This window comes from Dendroctonus ponderosae, unplaced genomic scaffold (genome assembly GCF_020466585.1).
Source record: "Dendroctonus ponderosae isolate FM_Combo_2020 unplaced genomic scaffold, Dpon_F_20191213v2 Dpon_F_20191213_2, whole genome shotgun sequence".
Taxonomy (NCBI): domain Eukaryota; kingdom Metazoa; phylum Arthropoda; class Insecta; order Coleoptera; family Curculionidae; genus Dendroctonus; species Dendroctonus ponderosae.
The window spans coordinates 3,461,578-3,481,064 of record NW_026018165.1 but is presented as its reverse complement, the minus strand read 5'-3'; the positions used below and the strand labels follow the sequence as shown (position 1 = coordinate 3,481,064).

Genomic DNA, 19,487 nt, shown 5'->3' with positions numbered 1-19,487 from the left:
TAAAGGGTAATGAATTCTGTTAAATGTTATTGTGGGTTTTGTCATAATTAGAATTTGGAATCAGAGAAATTTAGATGCTTTAAAATTACCCAAATATGCTGCGATTGGCAGCACTGTCACCTTGAGTTGATGTCTAGTGGCGCCATTTGACGTTGACATCTCTGAGAAACCCCAAAATATGTCAACATAAATCAGCCATATTGATTATGTACCTTGCCATCTAGTTGTTTAACTTATTTTCCGATAAGTGCATTTTTTAAAGAACTATGGATGATAGTCGAAGGGTAAGAAAACGTTTTTACATTTCATGTAACACATTATCAATGAGTCTTTGCATTTTAGATGAATGCATCAGATGAGGAAGATGATTTAGAAGCGTTACGACTGGTTGCTCTTCGAAGCCTTAAAAAACCTCCCGCAGCAAACCCATCCTTCTCACAAAACGTTAATACTATATTGCCTACCTGTAAAGTAGCTTATAAGTTCAGAGGTGCAAATAGGAAATATGGAAATCACCCACATGGTAAAGGTCGTTTTTTTAATGGACGAGAGACTGCAAAAGTAAGTGAAAACATGTGTAAACAAACGACTTTAGATACAAGGGGATTATACATGTACAGGTAGAAGTTTATATCTTTCATAGATTTAAACTTGTTGCATGCTTATCTATCATGTTTTTCTAAATTCTTTACTACTTACTGAAAACTTTCGAAATAATTTGACCAAACAACATTCTCTTAAGCCTACCTTAAATCAAGCCTGCAAGCTTGGTTTTTATACAAAGCCCATCGTTTTTTAATTTTGAACATCCCAAATATTTGCAAAATATTTTTTATCAACTTAGTTTTTTCTAGCTGATTTACTTTAAACTTTTACTTAACACTGTTGCAACTATAGTGCTTTTAGTTGTAAACTGATATACATAGATATAGATTTTATATATATCTACTATTGCCATATGGCTTATTTAGTTTGATGGGCTTTAATTTCCATCTAGGTATTCAGTTTTAGTAATCTAAGATTTTAATTTTCAAATATTGCCTCCATATATCTCACAATAGTTGTATTGAATATAATGTTCTTTAAATTTCATACAGTGTGGAATCTGTAATAATAATGATGTTATTTCTAATTGACCATTAAAAATCTTGACTAATACAACTTCAGTGCGATATTTCGAAACATTTTGCTGTAACTTTACATATAAGTAACTAACACTAAATTTAATTTATTTTATGTATTGTTTCTAGGAAAACAGCGTTGTCTACAGCAACCTCATATCTCTTACTCCACGTGATTCCATCGAATATGCAACATCTAAACAACAGACTAAAACTGATTCAGTATTTCTCCCGCAAAGCAGATATAACAGTAATAGCCAACAGGAGGCAAAGGGCGATAAAGCATCTAGCAAATTTGACCGTTATCGAGATACTGATAAATCGGAAGATGAAGATTCTGAAGAAGAAACGCTTAAAATGGATTCGGATGATGAGCTGTGCAAGCTGGAGAGGGCTGACAGCTTAGAAGCCCTAATGCAGGAGTTGGATGATGAGATACAAGGCAAAGCTAAGTCAAAAGAAATTGATGAAACTCCTAGCGTGGTAGATTCTGAAAGTGAACAGAAAAACGAGCCTTCGACAAGTGAAAGTGAAGATAAAAAATATATTGTTGTTAAGTCAGAGGAATTGGGTACTTCAAATGAGCAGTTGATAGAAAAAGTGGACCAACCAACATCTGAACAAACAGAACCTGTGGCTATTAAAGAAAATAATAATTCAAATAAAGCGATAGATAACTCTTCGACCTCGGAATCGGCATTGAAAAAGCGAAGGCACAACATACCATTTCAACGAAATTTTCGGGGCATTAGAGGACGTCATCGTGACTACAAACCGACTCCTCACTTATTTAAGCAGCAATATTTACCTCAAAATGGTGCAATGCACCATTTTCCAAATCTTCAAGCTGTATTTCCTAATCCACAATTTGGACCTCCGCCTATAATAGTTAATTCACCCCCCTTCTTTGATATGCCGCTGCCTCCTTTACGTGTTGATACAACGCAGAACTTACCAACCCAGATGATGGCGCCGTTATCACCCAGAAGTGCAGCATTTGTTCTACAAAATAGGGCAATAATCGAGAAAAGAAAACGATCTCCAAGACGAACGTATTCAAGAAGTCCTTCACCCAGAAGCCGATCTATTAGTCCTAGAAACCCACTAACCACTCCACGCAGAAGATCATTGTCTCCACGAAAACGATCCACATCACCTAGGCGAAGATCGTTAACACCTATTAGGAATAGATCCCCTCCGCTTTTGAGAAAATCCTCGCCTATTTTGATGAGGAAGAGGTCACCTTCTCCTTTGAAGAAAAGATCCCGATCACCCAGAAGGCGATCAATAACCCCTAAAAAAAGATCTTCAAGTCCCAAAAGAAGACCTCTCAGTCCAAGGTTGCGGAATTCGAGTCCTAAGTCAAGACCGTTCAGTCCGAAACGGCGCTCTGCCAGCCCGAAAAAGAGATCTACATCTCCAAGGAAACGAGAAATAAAAGGTATTTTATTTATTCCGATTTTGTCACTACAATTATTTTGTAATAATTTCATTTAAAGAACGTTAGATCAAATATTGTTATTTTCTTTTTAAGATTCGGAAAATGGGTCTAAGAACAAGCTAAGCATTAGAGATCGACTTGGATTCAAGAATTTGTCAAAATCCGAAGAGAAGCTCGCTTTGGACAAATCAAATGTAGATCGAAGTCCTCAAAAAGATGTAAAGCTATTCACAGATCCTGTTCTGGAGGCTAGAAAGAAAAAATTCGAATCCAAAGAGATGAAAGTCAGAGAGGGTGTGATCAGGTTGAAACCTAAAGATGATGCAAAATCAGAAGAGAGTATTGAAAAGGAGTGTGTTAAAGCAGAAAGTCCGAAAGAAGTGGAGCCAGTAGCAGAACATGCGATCACGACGAAAATGTGTGAAGTCGTGAAAGAGTTGATGGAAGTTGAGCCATTAAATGAAGACATTCTTCTTCAGGATGATGCTTTGGAGCTGGATGCTCATTTGGATTTATTTTCCGAAGAAGATTCGGATAATGAAAAAAAAAGCTTTTTTAAAGCCAAAGAGATCAGCGCTAAAACATGTGAAAGTTACCCGTCTTCAAAGCTGATAAATGGAGAGAAAAACGAGGTTGGTCTAATGACCTTATAATTTACTAATGTAGGATTCGGATCACAGATAAATTAGTAACTTGTAATATTTTATTTCAGCAGAAAACGAAGCACATAAAAGACTCAAAGGGAAGTAGAAGTAATGAAAGTAGTGGAATAAATAAAAGGAAGAGACGAGAAATCTCGCCTGTAAACTCAACAAAACGATCAAGGACAACGCAATCGCCTAGGGCTGATAAATCAGTGGCTTCGAAAAAGCTTGGAGTAAAATCTGAACGGCATCCTAAAAAATTCGATCGAAAAATCGAAATAAAAATAAAAAATCCATCCAAATATGAACGAGCTGATAAATTAGACGATGCAAAGGAGATCAAAGTGGAGAAACACAGGAAGCAGGTGAAAGAAGAAATTCAGCAGAATAATAACGATGATGATGAGGACCATGCTCTCGTTATTGAAAATTTAGCTGAATCGGAAATCAGACCCAATGATGAAGGTATTTAATGCGTTTTGTTAAGTACGCTACGTAGTTTATTCTAACATAATTATTATTTTCAGGAGACTTGCGAGCCCAACTGAGCAAAAAAAGGGCGGAAAAGTTAAATAAGCACATTTCCCGCAAAGGAGTTACTTCTAGATTATTACAAAATGCGCTAGAAAATGCACTACCGATTAAGAAACATAAGAAATCAAAATCCAAGGAACTGACTAGCAGTGGTAAGTTTTAGTATTAAGAATATTTGGTGTGGCTTCAACATTTATAAGTATTAAAAATGTGGTCTTCTCAACTATTAAAGCATTACACTCTGCAGATACAAGAGAATATTTGATATATGTAGTAATGTGTGAGTATTGGGTGAACATGCGCGAAATTTGAAACTTCGTTTTAAACAAAGGTATTTTCAGATATTTGCCCAAATCTATGTTCCAAAATAGTATTAATTTTATTTATAGGACAATAAAATTGAGAATTTTCACCGAATTTTAATTCGGATAAGTAGTGTATAAACTGTGTCCGATCTAATTTTTCTACATGAACCTTCATATGTAGAAAGTTTTGATGCTGGGTCTTAATACTCATTCAGCATAGGTTTTAAAAATCTTTTAAATTTATGCCAGTAATATAAAATATTTGTCTATATAGAATTGGCTGCAATCAAAAGTCTTTTTACTGCCGATTTTATTGCCAGTCGACTACGCTTAACAGTCCCACCGAAAAGACATGTAACCGTTTGTAAGAATAAAACGTTTAGATTTGGGTTCAAAGTTCCTGTAGCAGGTATATCAAATTCCCATTTCCCATGCTTCTTTTTTCTTGCAACTCATGCGGAATTACAGCAAGTTTTTAGATTATAACACCCCTAAAATTTATCCTTTGTATTTTGTTACTGCTGGATTTAGCTTATACACTGGGTTGGTAAATTTTCAAAGAATAGATTAGTAACCTGTTTTGTTTTCAGCAGATGGAAAATTACCAATTCACCTAAGGTTGGGGCTGGCGTGTGGGTCGGAGATTTTCACAAAAACCAAAAGGAAATCCAAAAATCGGAAAAGCGACGAAACAGAACATCAGGTACATAGATTTTTAATTTGTGAAGTTTAAAAATAAGATAATGATTCCAGCTTACTTGTAATATTGGTAAGTGCGGTTGGATTTGGTATCATTGAATTCTGATTTCTTGCCCTTAAGTCGGTGAATGGAGTTTTTGGCCAAGTTGCCATATTTTTAGTTAAATGAAATAAATTGTCAAGATACATGAAATGTTCTTTCAAACGTTAAGATTTCTCTTTGCTATACAAACACTTAACTGACTTTTTAAATTAAACTCGAACAACCCCCTTAATCTTAATTAAGTGAGTGTTGAAGTTTCTCTATTGATTAATACATTCGGTCGTAAATTAACGATCTCTGGCTGTGGCATAACTATTAGTTCTAAGCTTAAATCTACACTATTAAAAAACGCATTTAACTAATTTTTTGTATGAATGGTTAACAGAAAATTGAGTTGTGAGCTGAGTATGAAAAGAAGTATGAATTAATTAACCATTTAAAAACATGAAACGTAGAATCTATTATACGGGTATTTCATGCGTGATGCTAATTGAATCATTTCATTTGCATGATCTTTATCGAATACTAGATACCGTTATTTTCACCCCCAAATAAATTACTTTATGGCTGTCTTGTCTGTGATATTTCTACGATTATTAGCGAACTGATTGTAACTTAAAATGCATGTTTTACAATTTAATAATACTTTCCTATTTTGTAGCCACAGGAATTTGAATTACGAAGATTCAATGTTAGACTAGTTTCTCTTTAAGTATATTAATTTATTTCGACATCTTTTGAATGGTATTGTATATAGTATATATTCAAAATACTTATTGTCTTGAAAGTAACAGAAATAACGGCCAAACTGTTCGCGTGTCATATTTGTTCGATGAAATTTTTTTACATAATCCCTGTTGTGATATATGTACTTTTTACTATACTGAAGGGCCATTTCACAAGTAGCACTAAATCGTTAGTAAGTTCGAAGGAAACAAATTGAATATATATTCCGTTTTTAATTTCATTTTGTTTTTACTTTCATTGTTCAGTTATTCAAACAATATGTCTAGTCCTTTTGGAATTATTTCTAATCAAAAGTTTCTTCGAAATATATTGATTTTGTAGACCACAATATTAATATAAACATGATACGTCTATAATACAAGCGCCAAAAGTAACATTTTTAAAATCAAATATTGCTTAATCTTTATGGTAATTGGCAAAATATGGTGCATGTATGTAGTGAAAAGTACATATAGTACTATTGTATATCTTTCAGTTTTTGTCTTTGCCATTGATTTTATATCTACAGTACTACAATAATTTATAGTTTGTAGCATTGCTTTTATTAGAAATATTTGTTTTGATTCTCCTTCAATATGTTTCGTACAAGACCTGAATGTAATGAGTATGCTTTTCAATATCTTTAAACTAAAGAAGCATTGACTTTGGGACCATGGTATATACAGGGTGTTGCACAATGTACCGTACAAATTTAAGAAAAGTGTTTCTAGGGTCAGTTTGAGCAAAATGTGTGATGAAAATCGGTTTCTTACAGTTTTGGTTGTGGTTAGATAATTTCTTAAACGTTTCAATACAACTGGTATTTGAAATAAAGAGCGACTGAAAGGGAAAAACCTAAAATGAACAATTTTTATGTACATAATGTATATAATTTGGAAAAAATATCTATAAAAACGATCAAGAAAGCTTACTAGAAATATTCTGCTGTTCTGGTACTTAAATGTTCAGCAGTGGATAGAGTAAGCTCGGGATTTCAACTATATTTTATATTTTTATACTGTTGCTGATCGTTTTTCCTGCTTATAACAGAAATTATTGTGGTAATGTATTTAACTAATATACAGGGTGATTCACAACCTCATGGACACAGAGCAGGTACGTGTAGAGGACCTCAAAACAAGTTGAGTTTCCATTTAAGTTTTTTTTCAAGGCCCATGTTTAATGAGATACAGGGTGTTCTGTATACAAAATATTGGTATTTTCTCTTTAACTCCTACAGTTTATGAGATATTTTGCTCAAATTCTGAACGTAGGCTACTGTTTAGACCCTTTACCCGTAGGTAAGCCAACTGGTTGTGAAAATCTACAGGGTGTTTTTTTCCTTTTTAACCCCCGAGCGTTTGCGTGTCAACGTGGTGCGTCACTTGCTTTGATCGAACAACATTTTTTATTTTATCATAGTAGGCTGTGCTACTTTTTGCTGTGATTTGGTTGTCAAATCTGACTATTGTTAAGCGTGGGCCTGAGAGAAAAAACTTAAATTGCAACTGAACTGGTTTTGAAGCCCTCTACACGCCCCTGCTGTGTCCATAAGATTGTGAATTACCCTGTATAGTACTGAATACTACCTGGTCGAAACATATCGGAAATGGAAATGTATATTAAAATATTAGTGCTATGTAGAACATTTTTGTCAGCATATAGACAGTTACTATGGGCATTCGAAGATATGTTTAGCTTAGAATGACTTTAGGAATACTTAAGTTATATTTGTTCAGTACCTCATGTAATACGCTGTATGTAATCGGACTCACCGATTTAAAATTTGAAACGACCATAACTCGATCAAGTTTGGATAGTATCGTTTTTTTACGCAATAAATGTTTTAGTTTTAATAAATTATGTTGCCAATTACAGAAAAATATTAAATTAAAATATTTTAAAATTTCTAACTTGTAGCGACCCTACACAAGTTAGAATATCTCCCTATGCAATCCTTGAGATGCTGGAGATATTCTACAACTATTCAATGGTCTATAATTATAAAATTAGAAAAACACAAATTTTTAATTCGCTGAGAGGCGTATTATCTTGTTCCAAAGTACATTAAAAAAAATGTACAATACAAATAGTAGAATTAAATGAGAAATTATCGTTATATATTCCTGGTCAAAATTATGGTTGCTCAAAAAGTTAAAGCCGTGAGTGTATACTGTATATGTACCGTTTATTTTAATATTTAAGCATTAAAGTTCTGATATGAACTCTGGTAAAAGAATGTTTTATTATTACTTTGAAATGATCAACATGAATGTAAACGTTAATTTTGTACATGCTTTCTTATTTATTATTTTTTAAATATGTTGATGATTTTATTCAATTTAAGATAGATTAAAATGAGATGTAGATAATTTCAGTTAAACTTTAACGAAAATATATTTGTGGCATATAGGTATAAAAAGACTACCAGACGGCACCGCATCAAAATATGGAAAACTCGTCGAGAGGATTATATATTGAGTGAAAGACTTTTAAAGTGACATATTTTGCATTAGTATAGTTACAATGTTACTTTTCTGATTGTATTAAATTAAGTAATGATTTATCTAAGTTATTGGATGCTCTGAAATAAGTCTAAATTGATTTTTTTGCAATGGTGTTCAATATTAATTAAGAATGCGCATTATTATAGGATTAAAAGTGGCGACTGTCTTATACCAGTTTATATTTTATTGTACATATTGTGTAAATAATATCGATATATAATTATTCCAACGTTTTATTATTTATTTATTAATTTTTTTAAATAAAATTGATTACAAAAGTGAAATGATGTATTAGTTTTTCTAATATAATTCAAGATGATTTGTACGCAGACAAAACACAGTTATTTATTAAATACAACGTAATAAGATTTTCATGTTTCCAGCGTTATTTTCCATGTGCGAGTGTTTTTTTCTTAGACAATGTTTACAGATTCTACTTCGGCTCGTTAAATGCGAAATTATACTGTCAATGTTTTGTAAAATTTTGCTGGACGAGACAACATATTCGACACAGATCATTCTAAGTTTTTGAATGCAGAGTTTTTCTCAAAAACTCGCTGTACTTTAATTATACAGTTTTCAATCTAACTTGTATTTCTATTATTGTTTGAAACTACATATCCTTAAGTCTGCTCTGTATATCTCGAAAATATTATCCAACTTTGTTTGATTGATAAGATATGTATAAAATATATAAGTTTAAAAAGATGATTTAAATTAAAAAATTATACTAATGTTGGGTATAACTGAAAATATTGATAAGTCGAATGACTCCTTGAATATCTAAATTAAACAAGCTCTAACAATCGGGGGTTTGTGGTTCAATGCACTGAGATTAACATAGACATTCATTTCCTTTACAAACATGGTTCAAAATAAAAAGGCGAAAAAATTAAAATTTTTAAGTTTCCAATGGAAACGGGTAAATTAATATTTCATCAAGCATTTGTAGTTAATGATTCAATTCTTGGGCACGTGTTGTCTAGACTTCTACAGTATCACATTTACATTTATTTAAATTGGAATATTGGAAATTGTTAAATTAAATATTAAAATATGATGTTTAAACCGTTATTGGCAAATATTTACGAATTCTTGATGAATATGAAAATAGTTGTTAACAGCTGATGTGATCTGTTTTTCAGTCGGATGAACTTGCAATTAGCAACTGAAAATCTGCGTTGGTAACTTTCAAACGAGGAGAGCGAAATGGTCACTTACGAACAAGAAGCGCAAAATGTGACTTTCAAAAGTTTGCAAGTTTGCAATATAATCTTGGACCAGAAAAAGATATGTTTCTGCTAACCGTAGTACGTTAATAAATTGCATATCTTTATTTTTTAGCAAATAGCTCAATTTTGGTATTATAGCTGTTAATCGACTTACATACATATAATAATAGGTATTTCCAAAAATTCTGAAACTAACTAAAAAAAGGTATTTTTTTTGGTTTTTATTTATACAAAATGAAAACTGAAGATAATATTTGGATAATATACATTTTAGTGATATACACAAAAGGCGAGTACAGCTTGAACTAGTGGTATAAAATAAAGGTAGGTATATTTTTATCAATTTTCCAAAAATATAACATTAATAAACCACAAAATGTTGGGATGAAACGTTAAAAAATCAATGTTCTCTAAGTCAAACTGAACGACCCGTTCAAGTTATTTCTTGCAAGTAAAAATCGTGTAGGTTTAGTAAAAGTAGTATGCTGGTATATCTGACCGTGTATGTATCTCATATATTAAAAAACTAACAAAAATGAAAAATTATCAATCGAAGAACAATGAAATAAAATAAACGCATTAGTTAATCTGAGTCCTCATCCGAACCTGAACTATCAGTTTCTTGTTGGGCAAGAAACTGTGAAATCCGCTGTTCCAGTTGAGAGTCTTCTTGTAAATGATCCGGGGCTAGTGAGTTATTTTTGCAACCCACATATGGGCATCTGGCTTTTCTTCCAGATTGTCGAATATAGTCATATATGGACTGGCTATCGTAGACATGCTTACACTTTCTGTTTCTTAGAGGCTTTCGAATTACCCGTTTTGAAATGGGATCTATCGGTGCAGAAAACGAGCTGGAACACATCACAGAATCATTCACTTCTTCATAGTGCTCATTATTTTTCTGTTTCTTAGGTTTAATCACTCGAACTGCAACATCATCACAACATATTTGCTGCCATATTTCATTCCTCGTTGGATCTTTGATATCTTGTTTCAAAAGATTCTCTTGGTACATTGCATCTATGTCATAGTTTTGGGAAGGATCAGATACAGCATTTTCAACCAGCTTAATTGCTTCACCAGATCTTTGAAAATTGTTATCAATTTCACAGTATTGTCTTGTAATATCTCGTAGCTTAGTTGCTTCAATATCATATTCTTGCTCCTTTAAATTTTCCTGTATAAATGTCTTCCACGTTGTTAAAGATGTTACGCATTTATCTAAAAGCGATGCATACCTCTCATTAAAGGTCATCGTTCAATGGTAAGGACTTGTTAATATCAAATTAATCAGAAAAAATACTTGTTGATGTTGATTATTTGTTTTGTTATTTGACAATTTCCCTTGAGAGGAAGGTAACAATGTTAGGTTATTGTGATGATCGCATAGAATATTTTCTCTTCTTTCACTACCTTACACGGTCTATAGAAGGCTAACTAGACGTACCAGACCTAACCTATCTAATCTGCGGTGAGTGCAAGGTTATTTGTATTTACTATTTACTATACAATGTGTTAAATACTTTTAAAATGATTAAATTAATATTTGTCCATGGGAATATTTTTGTGTATGATATAGAGGATTGGTCAGCATTGCGAAAAGCTCATAGAATTGTTGGAAACATAATAGGCAGCACCAGTTCCATTCCTTCGCTGCCACTCAAATTGATGCCCGAGGAGGCTTTACTGCTAGTTGAAAAGGAACTTGCTAGTATTTGGGAAAATAGAAATACCGCCAGTGAACTACCAGATCCAGCTGCCAATCTGGAAGATTCCCTACTAGAAGCCCAACAAAAGGAATATAGACAACTACGAAAACGCCAATTATTATGTTTAATAGATAACATTGTTGAAAAAAGGCGATCGATGGGTGATCATCGGTCTAAAGAGGAAATCCTCAATGATGAAATCAACAAGTCGTCAACAGTGACAAAGGAAAATATGATATGGCCAATTTTCTTAAAAGATCCCATTCAATCGCTTAGTGCGATTTCAACAGATCTAATTTCCTCCCAAACGACGACTTTGCGTTTAGTGATTTTTAAGGATCTATGGCAAAGAGGCTACTATATAACCAGTGGGGAAAAATTTGGAGGACACTTTTTAGTTTACTTTGGAGACCCAGTGACATATCATGCAATCTTTATTGTAAAGTGCGTTGATTCGGAAACCACCTTTTCACCTACGGAACTAATCTCGTTTGGACGGCTTGGTGTTTCAGTGAGAAAACGGGCAGTTTTAGCTTCTATTAAAAATGGTAAGGCTTCCTATATGACTATAAACTGGATAGATGCTTAAGCAGAAATTAGTCCCAGGCAATCAATCGAGGTACACAAAGCGTGAGATAAGTATAATTGAACGCTATTACTTCCGACGTCCTAAATAATACGTCTTCATGGCATCCGCCAGACGTGAGTCTTTCTTATCCATGCGACGTAATTTAAAAGACTGGGAAAAGACGTCGATGTCTATAAAAAATTACGTAATTAGCTACGTAAATTATACGTGTTAATTACGTCTATTATTGCCCGTAGATCCGGAGTATTTAACGAGAGATTAAGGCATCTATCGCTTTGACTGTAACATTTAATACGTGATCTGTCGGAGGCAAAATACACGCTGGGTTAATATACTGATAAATCGACCTGTATTTAAGTATCTCAAAAATTATTGTCTTCGTTAATCAAATGTTATGCTGTTACGTTGTTCAAATACCTAAAGTACCTAATGTTAACAAAACCTTATGAAAATAATCACGGATTTTAAATGGCGGATAATAATGCGAACCAAATTACACCATTCAACGAAAATTTAACTAAAAAAAAACTGCAAATATAATATGCTTACCTTGTAAATTAGAGGCAGCATATGTTTTAACACTGGAGGTACCTACCCAATCTCAACAAATCGACTGAGGCGAATAATTTTTTAATAAAAAATTAAAAATTAGTTTTTCATATAAATCTGGCACAATAATACTATGAGAACGTTGATCAGTTTTCGAAATTTTCGCTATTCTCGGCCCCCCCATAATTCATTTGCGAAATCAAAATATTTCGATCTGACCGCCAATGCACCAAGCACAGTTACCTATTTACTAAACATACCAAATATAAGGCGGGGCACGCAATAAGTATATGAGGATTCTTGCGGGTGAGCAAAAAGCGCGCTTGGAAGGTTCCACCAATAAAATTTATTTTAGACTTGCAGTACTAATTGGCAAAGAGAGTAGCTCATAATCATAGGTCTTTCTTACCTATTAACCTCTGGAAAATTTCGTTAAAAAGCCTCCATCCGTTTTCAAGAAATTTATCATTTTGCAATTTTTAAATTATGTTTCAACACTATCAATCCGTAACGAAGCATTTTTGGGCTATGGTTTATATAGCAAACTAGGAAAATTTTTGCACCTGGAATACGTGGTGAAAGTAACGCCCCTTTCTCATAAAACCCCTTGTTTGCATAATTGGAAACAAACGCGAGTTTTAATTATGTAATATACAGGGTGTTCTATTACAAAAACTGTGAAATGTTACAATTTTCAAAACATGTTTGCTATTCTGACCAGAAATGTTAGTAATACACAAAAATATATTAAACTTTAACTTCCACAACTTTTCAAACAAACGCTCTACTGAGGTGCAAAAATATACTCGAAACCCTGTACATACAATGTGTCTTAGAACAAACCAAGAACAAACAAAATATAGATTTAGCAAATGTGCGAAATTTTTGGAACTTTCGTACGTCTCGCTGTTTTTATGGAAAATTTGTGAATTTTAATGAGTGAAAAGTGATGGGAAAACGCATTTTCCCAGGAAACACAAATTTTGTTAGTAGAGAGATTATCTATGAGGTGAATATTTCAACTTCGAACGTAAAGGAGATTTTAACGAGAAAATGACGAATCAAAAAATGCTATCATATACAAGCTGTTTAATTTCAAACATCAAAGATGTTGCAGATTTTTGGCATACGTAGTAAAGAGTACATTGTTGAAAATTTAAAATCGTTAGCTCATGGCCTACATATGTAACAACATTTTAAAAATAATGTCTCCCTTTTCCTATACGGCTAAAGTATCATCACCCGTGAAACACCCTTTATATAAATACAGGGTGGTTTTTTAGTTCGATTGAGTCCATTATTTCCGGTGGTGTTGAACTTTCGAAAAATAGTTTCATATAAAAGTTGTTGACGCACAAAATGCGCACATTTTAAAATATCTTATATGATACAGAGTGTCTCAGAAAAGCGAGGCAAGATCAAATTGTATTTTTTTAAATAGAACTATTCATTTTTGATTAGCTCGTGGAATGCAGCTTGAAACGCTGCATATGCACCGTAAATTGTTTTTTTCTTACTAGCGACGTTGGCAGATTATCGCCATTTTAGTAAAATTTTGCTTAAAAACATGATATCTAAAAATTCATTGTAGAAGCAAAAAAAGCAGTTAGAGATAGAAAAAATATGTCTTGCCAATCACCACAGATCCGCTAAGAATTCTATTGAACTAAAATATCAATACATTGTACAGGGTGTTAACAATGTGCACTTCAATCTAAAACTTTTTTACTCAATATAACTTTTGTTTTTCAAATGGAAGTACCTGTATATTAATACGTCATTAGATAGACAATTTACAAAGTTATAAATTTACATTTACATTTTAAGCTGTGAAGTCAACCGTTTTCAAATTAGAATTTATTTTATTTAAAAATTTCAAAAAGTTGCTTCATTTTGTAAGGTGTTTATTATGTCGTTAGTTAACTTTTCAATTCGCGTATATTAGGCATGTTGATAACGTGACCAAAAATAGACGTCGATTAAAGATTTAGTCATATTTGTGGTTGCCTGGGATGTCTACTGCTGAAAATAATTTTAAGTTAACAGTGATCTTTTCAATAAATAAGTGCCTCAGATACCAAAAACCTTAATTAAGTTTTTGTTTATTTTAGAAATGTAGGTACATTGTGGTTTAGTTCGATTTTAATATATATTTTATGTATTGAAAGACTTTTACTTTAAAGCTTCATCTATTTTATAAGTCGCAACAGGACATAGACCTGGCAAATGTACATGCCACTGCTGACCAGTTGTACATCATAAAAATAGTCATTATCAGAGTTTTCTTTTGAAAATCCAAACCATCAACAAATGCTCTAGACACAAATACGATGAATTCCAGAGATATGATTAGGGCATATAGCGCTAGAAAGGGCATATAGAAAATGGGATTGTTCTAAAAGAGAAAGGCTATTAAAATAACCAGTGGCTATTGAAAATCGCCAAAAATAGCAACTTACTGTAAGCAAACCAACCAGTAAGAAACAGTAATATTCTACAGATAAGACCAAAGATATCAGTTTACAGTCCCTTTCAGCTTCAGGAGCGATTATTTTTCCACTTTTCAGCCGTTCTCGCCAAAGGTACCCTGGCAAGACTGGACCACATTTTATTATTCTCCATATATCAAAGGCGCTTAGAATCTACATATTTTGTTACTAGTGCATTTGATCTGTGCTAAAATGAGGACAAGAACCCCGAACTTACCACTCCTAAAAAGCCTAAAATCCCAACGTAAAAAGGAGCAAATGCCAGCACAGGATGACCACATACAGTGTTAACGTAATTTTTGTTTCTTCTCAGCAAAGGGCCAATTACCGTATAAAACGGAATTTTCATGATTTTTTGGACAAAATCGGACATGCTAGGTTTACATAATCATAACTCGAAAGTGAATTTGTATTATGTACACTAATAGACTGACTGGAGATTTATCTTGACAATGTCTTATTCTGGTCTTGGTTAATTGGCTCCAGGTTTTCTTAGGTGAGAACTGACTCTCAATAATGCTCGCAAACTAGTATCTATTAATACACGCGGTTCCGAAATTTACAGAATTTAAAATTTTTTGCTTCATAATTTCTGCAGTTTATGAGGCATTTTACCGAAGTTGAGAATGTACAGAGTGCCCCAGAATAAGTGGGCAATCGCCATTCTTGGACTCGGATGGAAGACAAAAATGTATAGTATAATAGGAGACAATTAAATATTTATACAGTATTACTAAGTATAAATTTTATATATTATTGTCCAGCGAAGATTTTTAAAAATACATGTTGTTATTGTTATTACTGTGCTGAAGCTAGTTCGTACCTGACAAAGCATAGGTATAAGGCAAATTTGTTTTAATTGGTTATTTTTATGCAAAACATGCGTTTATTTTATCATCCAATTATTGTAAAAGTTGTTTATAAAAACGATTTTCGTCGTTTCCTTTTGAGAATCGCTAGAACAAAAATGTTACAAGTCCGAAGAACAAAGTCAATGTTTTTTTAAAATATTTCTCTTTGTAGTTTGCTTCAGCTGAGAGGCACTCGGCCATTGCAAATTTGGTAAAATGGGGCGTTGTTCTGATAGATATTATTTTTAAATTTAGATTTTACACTTTTACGTCTAAACTTTTCCACATTACGAATATTAACCATCTTTTGATGATAAAGATTTGTAGCACTCTCTTTATGAAACTTTTCAGTCTGTTGCAGTTTTTTTCTCTTATCGCTTTTAGCTTATCTGGGTTTTTTATTATTTGCCTCTCTAGAAGGGTTAAGACGTATCTTCAATTTTCAGTAGAGCTTTTACGATTCCATGAAACAAGCTTCGTATTATCTGCGTCTAATTCAAAGGTTTTTTACCCTTAAAAATTATCTAAGATCAAGCTCTTTCGACAGTCACCTGAATCAAAAATGCCATGAAACAATGAAAAGGGGTCAGAAATGAAAGTGAACATTTTTAAACTTGTAAAAAATACACTAAACATTGAGAAACACTAAAATTTACATTTAAATTGGTCTTGAGTCTAGAGATGGACTTATTGATTGGTATTGAAAAACCCCTTTGAATTACATACACACATTATACGAATCTCGTATCATTGAATTTCATCCAGTGTGTACTTCTTCCCCCTTTCTTGTTTCATATTTTTTTTCCATATTCGTTTTCCTATGTTATAGGCCCAATCTTCTATGATGTGTTCTAATAACTTCCAACATATAATTTTCAAAATTCTTGAAACAATTCCAATATGAACGTTTTAATTTAAACATTAGTTTTTGACATTTAGGTGTATTTTCCACAAAAACATTATTAGAAAGCAGAGAACGTTTAACAGTACAAGCTGTAATAGGTGGGCTTCTGTCAATGCATCTTGCATTTGCATCTATTTGTTTAATACTAAAATTTCAGACGCATTCACTGCCTGTAAAAGCGCAACGCCTATTCAAACTTGCCACGAAATAATTATGGATTATTTTTCACCCCTTGCAACCCTTTTATTTGATCCCCATGCGCAATAAGATGAATCACAACGAAAGCATGTTGAATCTGCCTGCTCCACGAGGTTAGCGATTTTGCTGAAAAGCCGCCGAGTTCCTTACTGTTTTCAATAATGGTGAACAATTAATTAAGCAAATAAATATAGTGTAATATACATTCTGGTACATTTTAGAAATAAACATGACGCAGGATGAATTTCTCCCCGTTCGGAAGTCACTTTTCAACATCGATTCCTAATATACATCAATTTGCCGCTAAGCTATCTCAAGACATTTGCTCACCAAATTCATTTTCCAGTTCTCCCGAAGAAATCTCTCTAACTAATCGGTAAGTTATTGTATTGTATTATAAGTAATCGCACGTTTTGATTAAGGGCAGATTTATTAGTCTTAACAGATTTTTTCTATATCAGCACGTCTTCATATTAGTGAATGGTTTGGGTAAGCAGTTATTTGATTGCATTACCCAACGTTTTTGTAACATAATTTTATCAACTTACTTTGACTAGACAACACACTTTTTTTGAAAACAATATATGTTTTAGCACGAGTGATACAGGGTGTTTCACTTATACCGCGCACTAATCTGCGTCAAGACATTACCGATTGTAAAGATTCACAGATTATTTTAATTTAAAAAATACTGTGCTTTATCAATTGTATTAAAGCTTAAATACATATGTTTTTAAATAGTGTGTTTTTTCTCGTAAAATCAATCAAACCTTTCGGTTTCATTTGATTCAGTTTCTAACAAATTATTATTGATAAATTTTATATCTCTAGGTCTTTTATTTATTAATAACTTTATTAGGCTGTATCGGACATTCGCAAATCCCTAAAAGTGTGGGCATGTTTTCAGATGCATAAACGATTTAAAATAGTAGGACAAATCTCTATAAAAATACTTCTATAGGCTTTTCCTACAAGAATATAAACACCTAAAAGCGGCAGCTGAAAATTATTTTTTATTATATAACTTTTAGATATTAGATACCACGTAATTCCCCTTAAATACATACTGTAGACATACTATCGACTTATACTTTCAACATCATGTCTATGATGAAGACAAGAAAACCATTTTCAGATAGCTTAATGCCGAAACTAAAAATGGTGTTATTTAATATCGATAAAATGAAGCAAAAATAATTAAAATTTGACTTAAGTAATACGCGTTTTCTGGAATACGGTTCATTTTATCGACCAAACAAGGGGTTTTTTTAGTTCAACTTTCAACGTACCAACTAATGGGTTTCTTGCGTTTGTACCATATAGGGTGTTAAAAATATGAGCGGTAATGTGTACAATCTGGTTGGTCTGTGGCGAACTCAAACATTTTCTTTCTTTTTTTCAGAGTTTCAAAAGCCCTAATTTAAGGGGCCTGAACTAGTTAGTTATATATAGTTATATTATGTTAAAAAGTATTATTATAAAAGTCTTTTAAAAGTTATTTAATAAAAACCGATTTTCACCCAGATGTTTTCGGGATGTATATGAAAAAAATGTTTGTAGTTACTTGTGATGTCATTTTAACACCCTTGTATAAAATCGTGTTAAAATAGATGCTCCGAAAGTATGTCCACATTTTTGGAGACTCCCTTTTTAAATATTATAAATATTTAATATTTAAAAAGAACCAGATTTGTACGAATTTTATTTAACATTCGGTACACGCGATGAGGTATGTTTTATTTATTTTTACTAATGAAATGTTGTCAATAGGAAAGCAGATATACTCTTTCTTTTATTTTGCTTGGCACTTTTATAATCGTATAATTTTTCTTGTCATACTATAACACACTTTAAGTACATATGGATCACTAAGGTGTCTACGTATCGTATATGAATTTAATTTTTTACTAAACTAGACATAAGTCGTTGAAACCAATCACTCTATTTTTATTTCCGTTTCTCATTAGATATCTAATCAAAGAGAACTTCATCACTCAACCCTCTTTTATCTCATTATAAACTATTAAGAAGCTACCAACGCTAGGAACAATTTGCTTGTATTTATTTATTTATTAATTTAGAGACATTTTTGCAAAAAGAATACTGAACAAATTTTTGCGTACAAACAAGAAATAACATTTTTCCAAAGTATATTTTACTCCATATTAACAGATATACGGCAAATGGCGTTCCTTCATTTACTCAACATCACCATGCCTCTACTCAACAACAGCTTCTTGCCGCCTCAACTAAAAACAACGGAAACTACCTCAATCAAACCGTCTACCACCAAAATGTCACTCCAAAACGGCAGAATTTTGAGCAGCAAAACTTCGATATTTTCTCAGTTAGAGGTCTTCAAGAAAAGGCATTGATTAATAGCGAACAAAAGGTAAGTTAATAGATGTAAAAATTGTTGTAGATGTATTTTACTATACTCTATATTGATAATTAAGTATTATTAAAATTAATACCTAAAATATTCTGATTTTTCCACTTGGTAACAATTTTTTAGCACAGTTACATCCCCAGAAAATGCATAATTTGTAGATTAGAATTACATTCCCACAGAAAGCGCTTAGATTGTAAAACAAGCGCATTCCATTTTAACCGAAGTTATGGGAACTTATTCGTTCCCATCTGAGCTTGCATTTTTGAAGTAATAAATATGTTGCACCTTGATTTAAGTCAGTGTAACCTTGGTTTAAGTTACTGTAAACTTTGTGTAGTTTGTAATATCTCAATTTTGAGTTATTAACTCAACTGCTCTCTATCATTTGAATTTTCTCAATGATATTGATCCAAATAATACGGACTGGTTTTTCATATAGTGTAAGCAGCTGTTTTTGTTCTACAGAGTGTTTTGTAAACAATTACATCGAATAGACTGAAAAGTTTCTATAAATTAACGCATCAGATGCTTCGTTACTGAACAGTGTTGAA

The 19,487-nt window shown here is 32.5% G+C and overlaps 5 protein-coding genes across 10 annotated transcripts in view; 3 read left to right on the top strand and 2 right to left on the bottom strand.

Moving 5' to 3' along the window:
- Positions 1–23: 23 nt before the first annotated feature.
- LOC109541343 (muscle M-line assembly protein unc-89) lies at positions 24–8,243 on the top strand. Of its 5 annotated transcripts, none has more exons than XM_019910194.2 (8): positions 24–284; positions 343–561; positions 1,251–2,562; positions 2,656–3,194; positions 3,275–3,671; positions 3,734–3,892; positions 4,636–4,748; positions 7,927–8,243. In XM_019910194.2, exons 1-8 carry the CDS (start codon positions 267–269, stop codon positions 7,930–7,932), a joined length of 2,763 nt encoding a protein of 920 aa, XP_019765753.2. In that variant the 5' UTR covers positions 24–266; the 3' UTR covers positions 7,933–8,243. The 5 variants fall into 5 exon arrangements, with proteins under 5 accessions (XP_019765753.2, XP_019765752.2, XP_019765751.2 ...); XM_019910193.2 differs by lacking the exon at positions 7,927–8,243 and adding an exon at positions 5,449–6,659 and having other exon boundaries at positions 3,278–3,671; XM_019910192.2 differs by lacking the exon at positions 7,927–8,243 and adding an exon at positions 5,449–6,659 and having other exon boundaries at positions 4,639–4,748.
- A 1,494-nt stretch (positions 8,244–9,737) lies between these two features.
- LOC109541345 (E3 SUMO-protein ligase NSE2) lies at positions 9,738–10,540 on the bottom strand. The gene has a single exon (XM_019910197.2). It carries the CDS (start codon positions 10,508–10,510, stop codon positions 9,836–9,838), a length of 675 nt encoding a protein of 224 aa, XP_019765756.1. The 5' UTR covers positions 10,511–10,540; the 3' UTR covers positions 9,738–9,835.
- Positions 10,541–10,668: 128 nt separating this feature from the next.
- On the top strand, positions 10,669–16,708 carry LOC109541344 (tRNA-splicing endonuclease subunit Sen34). Of its 2 annotated transcripts, XM_048664187.1 has the most exons (3): positions 10,669–10,726; positions 10,835–11,512; positions 16,504–16,708. In XM_048664187.1, exons 2-3 carry the CDS (start codon positions 10,924–10,926, stop codon positions 16,611–16,613), a joined length of 699 nt encoding a protein of 232 aa, XP_048520144.1. In that variant the 5' UTR covers positions 10,669–10,726; positions 10,835–10,923; the 3' UTR covers positions 16,614–16,708. The 2 variants fall into 2 exon arrangements, with proteins under 2 accessions (XP_048520144.1, XP_048520143.1); XM_048664186.1 differs by lacking the exon at positions 10,669–10,726 and having other exon boundaries at positions 10,730–11,512.
- LOC109541328 lies at positions 14,273–15,059 on the bottom strand. Its single transcript, XM_019910158.2, has 3 exons — positions 14,809–15,059; positions 14,562–14,744; positions 14,273–14,497 (listed from the first exon to the last, which is right to left on the bottom strand). Exons 1-3 carry the CDS (start codon positions 14,962–14,964, stop codon positions 14,297–14,299), a joined length of 540 nt encoding a protein of 179 aa, XP_019765717.1. The 5' UTR covers positions 14,965–15,059; the 3' UTR covers positions 14,273–14,296.
- The window catches only part of LOC109541332 (zinc finger protein 33B), a 10,308-nt gene continuing 7,442 nt past the window's right edge, over positions 16,622–19,487 (top strand). Inside the window, exons 1-3 of the mRNA XM_019910171.2 lie at positions 16,622–16,708; positions 16,766–16,920; positions 18,717–18,936. Of these exons, the coding sequence (XP_019765730.1) occupies positions 16,784–16,920; positions 18,717–18,936 (357 nt within the window). The 5' untranslated portion in view covers positions 16,622–16,708; positions 16,766–16,783. The remainder of the gene's footprint in view (positions 16,709–16,765; positions 16,921–18,716; positions 18,937–19,487) is intronic.